The sequence below is a fragment of the Lepidothrix coronata genome, unplaced genomic scaffold (genome assembly GCF_001604755.1).
Source record: "Lepidothrix coronata isolate B3197 unplaced genomic scaffold, Lepidothrix_coronata-1.0 Scaffold28, whole genome shotgun sequence".
Classification (NCBI taxonomy): domain Eukaryota; kingdom Metazoa; phylum Chordata; class Aves; order Passeriformes; family Pipridae; genus Lepidothrix; species Lepidothrix coronata.
In genome coordinates, this window is record NW_016690208.1 from 3,291,189 (window position 1) to 3,303,317 (window position 12,129).

The 12,129-nt window shown below is 46.7% G+C and overlaps 1 protein-coding gene across 1 annotated transcript; it reads left to right on the forward strand.

Annotated features, from left to right (window-relative positions):
* The first annotated feature begins 267 nt into the window (after window positions 1-267).
* Window positions 268-11,927, forward strand: GFI1B (growth factor independent 1B transcriptional repressor). Its single transcript, XM_017810327.1, has 7 exons — window positions 268-378; window positions 5,540-5,668; window positions 7,182-7,328; window positions 7,899-8,158; window positions 8,415-8,552; window positions 9,016-9,181; window positions 9,644-11,927. Exons 2-7 carry the CDS (start codon window positions 5,554-5,556, stop codon window positions 9,820-9,822), a joined length of 1,005 nt encoding a protein of 334 aa, XP_017665816.1. The 5' UTR covers window positions 268-378; window positions 5,540-5,553; the 3' UTR covers window positions 9,823-11,927.
* Window positions 11,928-12,129: the final 202 nt, after the last annotated feature.

Genomic DNA, 12,129 nt, shown 5'->3' on the forward strand with positions numbered 1-12,129 from the left:
AGAAGCTGCCCCTGGAAGTGAAGGGTGCTGCCCCCAGGGCTCCGAGCTGGGCATCGTGAATTCTCTTCAAGTTTTCAAAGTCCTGGAAAGTTTTGATAAGCAAATACTTTCTGGGCTCTGCTTCTCCATTGGCTGTTTCTTCACCGCCAGATTTTGACACAAATAATCTGATTGAAAAATCAGGGAGGGGAACAGGGGCAAAAAAAAAAAAAAAAAAACCAAACAAAACCAAGAGAGAGAAAAAAAAAAGGAGAAGTATCTATTTCAGCAGACTGCGAGCAAGAGAAAAAGTGGAAGAGGAGTCCTGAGAGAAGGCGACGTCCCGCTGGTCTGGGGAGATTTCAAGGCGAATCCAGTAAAGCAAAGTCCCCCAAACAGGTGATTGATTTATTCTTTTAACCACTTTTATTTTTACTGTTTTCCTCATTTCTCTGATATGTTTTTTTTTTTTCCAAGCTTTTTTTCCTTCTTCTTTGCTTTTCTTTGCAAATATGTGACACATTCCACGGAGTAAGTCGCTTGTCCTGAGGATTCCTTTATGGAAACAGTTCACTTGACTCATTTGAATTCCACCTTTTAAAATTATATACCATATAAACCTTTTAAAATTATATACCATATACTTCACTCTCACATGTGACAATGTGCTCACATGTGAGTAGAACAAAATACAAGGGATGTGACAGTGGTCTCAGATACCTGTGTCCCAGCAAGCTCCATCAGCAGGATTAGTTTCTGGATGCAGAGTTCTGTACTTTGCCACTGAGGAAGGGGCAAACTGTGTTTTCCCTTTTAATTGCTCTTTTGCAGGGCCAGACCTTTAAATTCAGAGAGCAGGACACCTCTGCTCACATCACCTGTGCCAGTCTTTCCTGATGACAGTTCAGCCTCTCCTGTTCAGAATTTTTGCTTCAAGTCTCCCTTTTATTAATTTTCCATCCTTTTTAAGTAGAGGCTGATCAGTGTAACAATTTTTAGCATATGGAATTAGCTATTTATAGGCGATTCTCACATACCACCAGATTGATTCAATACATTAGGCAGGAAAGCAAATGATTTGCAAGTTCATTAAGTGCATCTATACATTAAGGGGGTATCAAATTTATTAGATTGCACTATATAACTCCATCTATCCATGGCAAAGTTTCCTAAAGCCAGTGGCATTCCCAACACCACTGGGAGCTCCGTGGGGTTTCTAAAGAACAAATGCTGCAATTATAGTCTAAACATTTTTTTCCAGGTACTACAGATATTCCAGCATTTCTGTTCCCCTTCTGGGACAAAATTCCCACCGTAATTTGCTACCCCTCCCATAATTGTCCATTTACCCAGTCTGACCACAGGGATTAAAAATGACCTGTTCATTTTTCCACTAAAAAAGACACATTCAAATGACTCGCCCCAAGTACATTGCAATGATGGACTAAACATGATTAATTTTGTAAAAAACTGAAATTCTTTTAAATTTGACTTTATATTTAAACAGTCAGGAGTCCTTAAAACCTTTTTTTTTTTTAATTTTCTTATTTTATTTGATTTGGACTCTTAAAAATTTCAGATACCTCCTGTTTTGGTTTGTGCTTTTTTTCTTCTTCAAAAAATAGTCTTTTTAAAGACAAGCTGTTCTGTATTTTTGGAAGCTTCACCTTTGTGAGAAAGAACAGAAAAAGAAGCAATATTGAGATATAAATATAAGTTAAGTAATGAAAAGGAAATAAGTCTATTTTAGCCTAAAACTTTGTACACTCATCAACTTATATGAAGATATATATCAATTGTTAGTTAAAATTAAGTGTTTCTGCTGAGTGTAGCGAGAAAAAGTGTTTAATCTCTACAAATACCTCATAAATCTAAAAAAGGAATTACTTGAATTTAGAGAAAAATGCAAGTCAGCTTTAGAATGAAAGTTTTGCTGCATGTTGAGTCCCTGATTTAGTGTGGCACAATCCTGAAAACACCTGTCCCCACTGGAGGCTCCACAATCTAATTCAGTGAGAATATTAATTTCTTCTCAGTGATATCAAAGGACTCAGTCCCGTGGGTTTAGGTGCTGTGAGCTGCCGTGTAATGAAGTGGGAGATGGAGCTTCATTGAGGGACCCAGTGAAATTCGGATCCTGGAGTCAGAAACCACCCCCTAAATTAAGAACCAAACCCCTTTCATTTGGTTCTTTCCCCATCTGCAGTGTTTCAGTATCACATTAGAGGTTTACGTGGGATACTCGGCAAAATCACCAGAGAGCATCGCTGAGGGTGAGGGAATTTGGAGTTTGAACTCTGGGGGGACACACAAATGCTGGGTGTGCTTTCAGATCTGACTGAGCAATTTATAACTGCGAAAAGAAACCTTTCTAAGGCGCTCCAGGTGAGGTTCCCAAAATAGTGAAGCAGGTTTTTTTTCCCTTGGGTCCTGCTGTCCTTTCCTCAGGGCACGTTCTAACATTATTATACAGCTGCATGAATGGCAAGCAAATAAGAATGTCAGTTGTAGCTGGCTACTGGCTTTATATCCTATAATGAATTTTAAAAAACCAGCCAGGACTGTTCCATTTTGGTTGGGAGCATCTGCCCAGGCAATGCTTTCTCTTGTGCACTTACCACTCCACCTAGAAACTGGTGCCACAGGGGCTGAAAGGAACAGACTCCATAGTAATAAAGTTTAATTTTCAGCAAAAGGCTGAAGCCAAATTCTGTTGGAAGCTTCAGTGACTCTGAGATGTGGTGGGATCTGTTGTCCATAACACTGCTTTCCCTGGGAAATACAGTCAGCCATTAAGGGGCAGGTGATCACTTGCTACTGATAATCTGGAGTTTAAGGGGAAGACAGTGCTTTTTCCTCTCCCAGTCTCTGCCTTTAGCTTTCCTCTAACCTGGTTGTGTGCATCACAAAGACAGTGCAGTGCAGTTGTTAATTAACTCTGCTTTGGGCTCCCAGTTCCTGTTTTTTTTTCTCTAAAATGGGGTGGGGGAAGGTAACTTCCTTCTGCAACTTTCAGTCCATTAAAGATCAGCACAGGCCCTTCTCAGAGGTCACAATACTGGACCAAAGTTGACTTTTCCATATGCTGGGGCAAACACATCCAGAAAAATCCTGTTGATTCATGTGCCTCTACTTCCAACCACCACCAGGAAAGCGGGGCTGTGCTTGGTGCCGTCGTAGACTTGGCGTGTGGGCACTGCCATAACACACTGCAATGCTTGAGCCACCCACCTCCAACCCTCTGAGTTACCTGGCTAAGCTGTCCAGCTACTGCCAGAGGATTCTCTAGCTGGAGGCAGGGAGAGTGACTCTTCCAGCAGTGCTGCCGGATGCAGGGTGTCCCCTATATTCAGAGTTACCCACTTCAGAGCCTCTTCCTCCACCCTGTCAGGAAGCCCAGAGAAATTACCTGGTTAATTCAGGCAGAGAAACCCAATGTCTAAAGCTTTCTGGTATGAATACCCTCCATTGTGGACACAGTCCTGCCCCACCACATGGGAAAATCCCTCTGACATGAGTGGAAACTCCATGGATAAAGGGTTTGTGGCAGGATTTCAGCTTGGGGCACTGTAATGTCTATAATGCAGAGTGTGGCTCCATGCACAGGTACCTCACCTGGGACTGATCCTCTGAGCTCAGCTCTGCTCTGGAATGTGAGTGGCACAAGCTAAGCAGAGCTGCTGAAGGGTTTTACCCACTGCAGGACACTCCTGGAGCTATTTCTGTGCCTTCAGCTTTTCACTGGGCAGAGACTCTTTACAACACTTAGAATGAATCTCAATAGAGAGAGAAAAATTGTGCTTCACTGTCCCTTCTCTCAAGGGTCTACTTGTGTTCCTTTCTCAATACTGTTTTGTCCTCTTTCTGAAATTAAATTAACAAATCTACTCTTGGCCTCTCTTTTCTCTTATTCATCTCAAGTTACACGTAAATTTCTTGGAAAATGATGAAGAAAAACAGGTGAGTCATTCTGGAAATAAAAATGGCTGGAGACACCAAGAGTTACCCTGAAATCATAGAAGAAACAGTGGGAATCCTGGACCAGATTTAAAAAGACAGCTCTAACTGCATATCCAAAGGCAGGTGGGCTGGTGGGCACCCTGGCAATCCCCCTGTCCACAGGAGACCTCGTTGTGGGAATCCCACAGCACATGGACCTGCAGCTTTAGGCACCACTGCAAATGTGGCCCTCAGACCTTTAAACAAAACACCACTGGGCTGTGTGATTATATTTAGCATGAAGAGGTAGTGCGAGTACTTCTGAACCCTAGGGAGCAGACCTTTCCATCCCTGGCTGTTTGGGATTCCAGAAGTCCACGCTGCTGTATCCTGACTTAGACATTCCATGCCATTCCTACGTAACAGGAGCAGACTTTGTGGATTTTTGAGGTTTTTCTTTTGTAATTAAGTAAGTTACACTGAACTGCTTTCAGGAAAGAGCAAAACTCAGTAACACAGTTTCCAGTCAGCAGTGAGCCAGGACTCACTGCTGACTTTTCATATGAAATATGGCAAGATTTGTTTTCAGTGTCACTATCCCGAACAATTACAAGGGAAAAATGCAAATCCACATGCAAATAAGGCACCAGCTGATATTGCTGCACACAACATTGCCCCTGTTGTCACTCTGCCTCCAGGAGAGCAGTTACCAGGCCCAAGGAGCGGGCACAGGGCGGGCTGGGTTCTGGATAGCACAGATAACAGATGCATTGCAAGAGAATTTTGTGTGATTAAATTTCAGCATTTTATGTTTGTTCCTCACCCGCCATTTCAACGGTCTGCAATGTTTGAGTCAGGTCCAAAAGGTAACTTCTCACCCAGCCCTTCTGCTCTGCCTCTGTTCCCCTGTTGTTTGTCAGCCAGAGCACAAACCACTCCAGCTACTCAACAAGGAGACCCCCGCCCCCACATCATGGATTTTCTGCTGTCTCTCTCCTATTATTGGTGTTGTTTCTATAATTAGTGTTTCTGTAGCAATTTCACAGAAGAGCCCAGGTCAGGGGCTCTTCCAGGTGCAGTACAAACACTCAGACAGACCCTTTCTCCAAGGAGAATCTCCAACCCGTGATCCCTGCTCAGGGAGGGTGAGGTCAGAGATGCACCATGTCCTGTAGCCAGAGCAGGGAGCTACAAGAGAGAGATCCTGCCTTCCAGTGTGTCTGCCACAGGCACTTCTGGTCTGTACACAGCTCTCAGTTTAAGCCTGTCTCTGTTTCTCCACATACAACATCAAGATTGCTGTAATCCTTTGCCTTGACCTGGGGTAGATTGTGAAGTGTAATTTTTACAGTGTCAGAGACCACCTTGCAGTAAGTTTTTCATTTAGCCCTTTCCACAGCTCTGTGTTTTCCTCAGAGCTGAGATCCATCACACACCCAAACCCATGCAACCCCTCCCTGCTCCTCAGCTGGCTGGAGGGACCTTTGAGGTGATCTCCTTGTCTCCCCACTCCAAGTTTTAATTCACTGCTGCTCACATAGCTGAGGGTTGGGGGGACAAATGGGAAACTAATCCCTGAACCACAGAGATTTACCTGCTGTTTTTCTGTGTTTCTGCCCAGAGAGTGAATGGAAAATGCCACGTTCCTTTTTGGTGAAGAGCAAAAAGGCTCATACCTACCACCAACACCGCTTTGTTGACGATGACCTGCCTGCACTCACGTGGGGCCCAGTAACCTCTGCCTTCACTGGTGAGTCAGTCCATCCACTGGGCTTGTAAGAAAACACCAAGGCAAATCAATCATTGAGTAGGCAAGTAAAGGAGTGGGGTGAATGAGCTAAAGAGCATCAAAGGGCTTCTACAGGGGCACATCAGTCTAAGGACAAACTGATCCCTTCCTGCGTGTCCGCTCTCTACGCCAAATCCACAAATCCAAATTTAGATCCTCCCTTTGTTCCCTGCTCGGTTGCTGGGGAGATTTGAGATATCAGATTGCTGAGTGGAGTTGGTCACATTTGGGATAGAAGGCCAATTTCAGGCCACTAACAGCTGGGAAAAGAGCTTGCCTTTAGTTGTCAGTCTTCTACAAACTCTTCACAACTCTGCCACCTCCATCTCTAGCTTCCCGTGTTTGCTGCCCACGTTCTCTCTGCACTACATCCTCTCTACCTCAGTTGTGTTACCACCTCTTCCTGATGATTTGCAAGGAAGGCTACAGCCAGAGTGAGAAAATACCAGGGATACCCTAACACTGCCTGTGAAGAGTCCTACACACTCACAGGTGAAGGGCCAGCTGCTCTGTACTGTATGAACACCAACCAACAGCTTCTGCCTCTGCCTGTGCCCTCCCTCTGCTCCTGTTCCCGCTCTCCCACAGCCATCCCAGCAGTGGCAGGGCTGGGGCAATTATCTTCTTCCTTCAGGCACCATTCAAATTTTCTATATTCAAATCTAGGATCAACTTACTCTTTGTTCTAGCCCTGGCTATCAAATTAGAGTCCAACCCTGTGATAAGTTTGATAAAAAGGAAAGGAGGTGACATTTTCATTTCAATTCCTGCCATCATCTTTTGACTATTTGTTGTGTCTGTCTGGTGCACTGGAGGGTTTTGATGACAGATAAATGCTGTCCTTCAGCAGACCTGTCTCATCTCCAGCATAAAGGAGGCAGATGTGTTGGACCTCTGTCCATTTTAAATTCTTACTGCAAAGTCTACGTTCTAAAAAGGGCTGGTTGGTCTCTTTAAGGGCTGGGACAAGCATGGAGAAATGGGAGTGTGGACAGGAGAAGATGAGGCTCAGTAGTCTTTGCAACTGTATAAGCAGTTACCTCCCCTCTCTGCTTCCCTACTTGGCTGTCCATAAATCCAGGTTAACAATACCCAGCTCTCTTAGGAGAGGGGTGGGGAGGTTAATAAGTTAGTGATTGTTAGTTACCCACGCAAATGGAAATGGTTTTAAATAGGGAAATGATTCTTACAGATATATGGCCTTCTAGTGTTAATCCGCTCTCACTGTAGAGGGTATCAAGTGTCCTGTCACCTCATCCTGCCCCCTCTACCTTGCCAGTCTCATCCTGCTTGGAATTTCCCTTTGCAGTGGACAGACCTTGATTGCCCTGCTGATTGCAGCACTCTGCACTTATTCAGGGAATTGAGCACAGGCTCCTGTATCCAAGCACTGGTTCATACATGAGTGCAAAACTCACCTTAACAGACTCCTTGTAAGAGCAAGAACAACCTGTGACCCTGCTCTGTGTTACAGCCATAGGAGACAGGACACCAGAGGACATCAAGAAACAGGACTTGGAATGTGTGATTCCAAAACAAGAAAAGGACCCACCTGAACTGAAGGAAGAAAGTGTCCCTGTCCAGTACCTGAGCAGGATGCTGCCAGGCCCTTCAGCTCAAGGTCTGCTACCCAAAACCACAATGCAAAAGAGGTCAGGGCTGGGCTGGCTTATGGACCCCCTAAAACTGGGCCCAGATTTTCAGTAAATGGCAGCTCTCACCTTGACACCAATGGTCAAACTTGTCCCAGGCAGAGCTCATCAGGAGAATCCTGTATTTCCCTTTACAATTCTGCTCTAGATCAGCATTTCCCTGAAGGATGCTGCTGTGATTCCCAATGGGTGAACATCCCCATCTCAGTGCAGTTCTGTGCTCTGTGGTCAAGGCAGGTGTCCATATGTTGTTCAAACACCACATGAAGCAGGGCTAGTAGGGGGCTTAAAATTCCCTTAGCCATCACATTTCCATGGCATTCTTTGCCATAAAATTTCCTCAGATTGCAATCAAAGTCACAATAGGAACTTTTCATGGGGAATCGGGATTTGAATTGAGGAGGAGGAGTTGCCAGCTGGAACTCCCGAGGTCAGGCAAGGCATTCAATGGAGAAATGGGAGCTGGGGAACTTTTTTGCTGGTGCCCACCTTCAGGCAGTGGTGTGACACTCACTTCTCCCTTTCTTCTGCAAACTCAGAGATGCCCATCCCAGCTCTGCAGATCAAGGACTGCACTAACACAACCACCCCTGCCTTCTACAAAACTGGCTTCTCTTGGGATGCTTTCCACGTGCCATACAGCTACCAACAGATGTCCTCCACCATGCAGTCAGCCCTGCTGGAGCACCCTGTTAGCCTGTATGGGAGCCACCTCCTGCCAAGCTCCGAGCCCCCCCTGGACTACAGCATGCACTATTCCTCAGACATGGAGACCTACCACTGCGTGAAGTGCAACAAGGTTTGTGTGTCACCGGAGAATCTTGGGGACGGGGAGGGCCTGGAGGGATTTTCACCTAATAGTGGGTCACACCAAAATGCAACACGTGGCTCAAAACAGGTCACCTACTCAGGAGAGCAAGTACAGAGGCACTGGGAGTGATGCAGTTCACGTGGCCCACAAGAGGGAAGAATACAATAAAGAGAAGGAATTGAAAACAGAGGTGGAGACACAGCCACCTCATGCCAAAAATTATCCCTGGCATTTTGTTTTGCAGGTGTTCTCCACTCCCCATGGACTGGAGGTCCATGTCCGAAGGTCTCACAGTGGGACCCGGCCCTTTGCTTGTGAAGTGTGTGGCAAAACCTTTGGGCACGCTGTAAGCCTGGAGCAGCACACCAATATCCACTCCCAGGTGTGTAGGATGTGTCCAGAGAACCAGCTCTCCAGAGCTCATGAGGGCTTGGACCTTGGCTGTTGCTTAATCCATTATAGAGGAAGTGACATTTCCTCGGTTACAAACGTGGTGTCTTTCCTGTAGCACCCAGTGACAACATCAGGAGCTCTGAGGACCACAGATCATAGGTCTTGGTCTCACAAATCTCAGACTGCCCTTGAGAATTCCTTGGATGGGAGGGGAGGGTCATTGCTCCTTGTTCTGCTGTGCCTCACCTCCTCCCAGAGGGTGCAGGAGTTTGGATCACAAGACATAATCCATTTCCATAAGTAACCCTCCTGCATTCCCTTTGTACTGCTCCCAGCACATCAGTCCAGGAGCCAAGGAGATTTGCTTATCAAATCTACTATTCTCATCACTCTTCAAGCTCTGTCACATGTCTTGCAGCCTCAGACATCCCATGATTTTCCTTCCCCAACAGGAAAGAAGCTTTGAGTGCAAGATGTGTGGGAAGACATTCAAACGTTCCTCCACCCTCTCCACTCATCTGCTGATCCATTCGGACACACGGCCCTATCCCTGCCAGTACTGCGGCAAACGCTTCCACCAGAAGTCAGATATGAAGAAACACACTTACATCCACACTGGTGAGAAACAAAATATCCCCAACAGGCAAATGCAGACCAGAGCCCATGGTGTAAATGCACATACATAGTCACCAGATACAGCGATATTGGACCAGAGTTAAGTCCAGAGGCACTGGGAAGTTGTTATTCCCTGAGTGGTAAGATGGGAGGAGGTCAAAGCACCCCTGGGATGCACATCCTGCTCTGTGTGACAAGGAGGTGCTTATTGACCAGCCTCTGGTATATGACATGGTTGTCCCCAGCCCTGGATGCAGGCAGGGCATGGATCACCCAGCTGGAGAGGGCTGCCTCTGGCTCTTCCCACCCTCTGGTGCTGGATCACAGTCCAGAGATGTTTCCAGGACAGCTGGGCTGGCAGCACCCTGATGCCCGAGCACAGCCAGTCTGAATCTGCTGAAGGGCATTTCTTCCTCCTTTCTCTCACCTGTTAAAGTGTCTTTTACCATTTTCTGTGCCCTGCAGGTGAGAAGCCCCACAAATGCCAGGTCTGTGGCAAAGCCTTCAGCCAGAGCTCCAACCTCATCACCCACAGCCGCAAACACACCGGGTTCAAACCCTTCAGCTGCGAGCTCTGTGCCAAGGGCTTCCAGCGCAAGGTGGATCTGCGGAGGCACCGTGAGACCCAGCACAGCCTCAAGTGAGGAAGGGCTCCAGGTCTCTGCTGGAGCTCCCACTGCAGACTGTCCCCAGCATCTCCATCCAGTGGGGGACTCATATGGCATCCTGTGTTCCCCTGGGGACTGGCAAAATCATGTCATTGGCTTTGGTGCTTGGCACCCCAGGGCCTTGCACGTCCCAAAGAAACCTCTGGGGGGTCTCACTTTTCAATTACAACAGGTACCAGCCCAGATCTGACATCACCTGCTCAAGTGCAAACCCAGAGAAATTCCTTCAAGGTCACTGTTACTCTGGATTGACACCATGTGCAGAATCCAGTTCTTTCAGGCTGCCCAGCAGGGAGGTGGGAACTCCTGGGCTGGTGGGAGCCACAATCTGTGCCAAGCCAGTGCTGTAACCGTGTCCTGCTCCGATGGTTGGGAAGATAAGGCCAGGCCATGCAAATAGATTGCGTTCAGTGAGCTGTGTTCAGCCTGGACAGGGCTTCTGCAGAGACTTGCCCAGGCCGTAAATTCTGCCAACAGACACCTAAAGTCATTTCTTTCAGCAGAGCATTTACTGTGATCAAATGACAAGTTAACTGTGCTGTATTTTTAGCTTGGAGTGGGAGGAAAATACTGAAGAAACAGCTCCTATCCCTAGCTGATAACAGGGGTCTCTAAATACATTCCTCAGACACACCATGCTGCAAAGATCCCTGCCTTGGTGGCAAGCAAGCAAGCTGCAGGAAGAGCCATGCCACAGCACCAGGCATAAGCCCCACGTCTTGGTACCACGGGAGAGTCTGGCTGCTTTTGGAATCTGGGCTCTGGTATGTCCCTCAATATTTCAGTGCATGCCAACTTAGAGCTGTCCTGGGCAGTCCTGTGTCACTGTGTGGTCAGGACTGGCCCTTGGATGTCGATGCCAAGGGCCAGAATCCTGCTTTCCAGCCCCTCTCTTAAAGGAGGAAGTGGCTGAGCCTGTACACACTGGCAGAGTATGCACGTACCTTACAAATATTATACAAACAGAGCAGTGGCATTTCCTCCTTCTTCCAGGTTCAGGGGGTGAAGCAAAGCACTGGAACAAGTAAAGAACCAGTTCCCCTCCAAGCTCTGCTACATTCTCTCTCTCTAACCTTTGGCAAGTCACTGCACTGGGCTTTTGTTTCTCCCCCCTCTCCTGGTGACGTGGGATCATTCTCTCAGGTTTGTAGAGTCCCTTGAGTTCTTAACAGGAAGGACAAAGTATTATTATAACACAAATAAGGCAAGTGCTTCCACTTAAGCAGGGCACTGTAGCAGCACACAGCCCACTCCATAACTACATCCCTGAACACACAGCCTTGGACAATGGCACCAGTGGGAATTACCCTGGGAATGGGCTGTGGCACAAACCATTTCACTCCAAAGGTTTATGAGGGAAGGCTGCCATCGTGGGCAAAGACAAATGGTCCAAGTGGAAAATTCATGTACTGCCAGGAGAGATGTCTGTCCTGCCCTCAGTTACACTGCTGTAAATCCAAAGTTATTCTCCTAAGACCTAAAATGTACTTGCCCCTGTTTTATGCTGTGCCTAAGCTGTTAGTTATTAATATGCATTCTGGAAGTTCAAAACAGAGTCTGTACTCCTGGCTTTACTTGTACACTGTAAATATGTATTTATACTTATTCTAATGTATATTTTTATTGCTCTGTACCAGACAGTGACAACATGTAGAGGCCTGCTGGGATTTATCTGATAAATCTGTTCCCTCTCAGTAACTGGGCTAACAGAGTGTATTTCATGTTCAAAATACCCATTTCAAGAACGGCTCATGCTTTGCTCTGGAGATGCAGGAGGTGGAGATGGAGTGGAAATGGAGAAGGGAAAGAGTATAGTATAATTTACGGTTTCAGGGGAAATAAAGATGGACATTCACATGCAGAACAGGGCTGCCATCAGGGAGACATTTATCCTTGGAGATAGATTGGTGCAGAGTCCCACACAGGCCAGAGTCAGCTCTCCAGAGCAGGAGGAGCACCCCAGATACACAGGAATGTGTGTCCAGATGGTACTGTCAAAGCCCCCGTTAAATCTCTGCTGGCCTTTCCTGAGTCATGCCAGAACCTGGTCAGGGCAGGGACTCTGGGGAAGGTGTATAACCTGTGATGGAACTGGTCCTGGCTGTGGCACAGGCGCACACACACACAGGAACACTCTCACACATGAACAAGCCCTGCTCAAGGTAAAGTAATTTCAGCTTATTAAAACCACTGCCCAAAATGCCAACCATGCTTGTTGTTCCCCCTGTCCTCCACAAACCTGCAAACAGAAGTATTTAAAGAGTGTGTCAGCATCTGAACTGC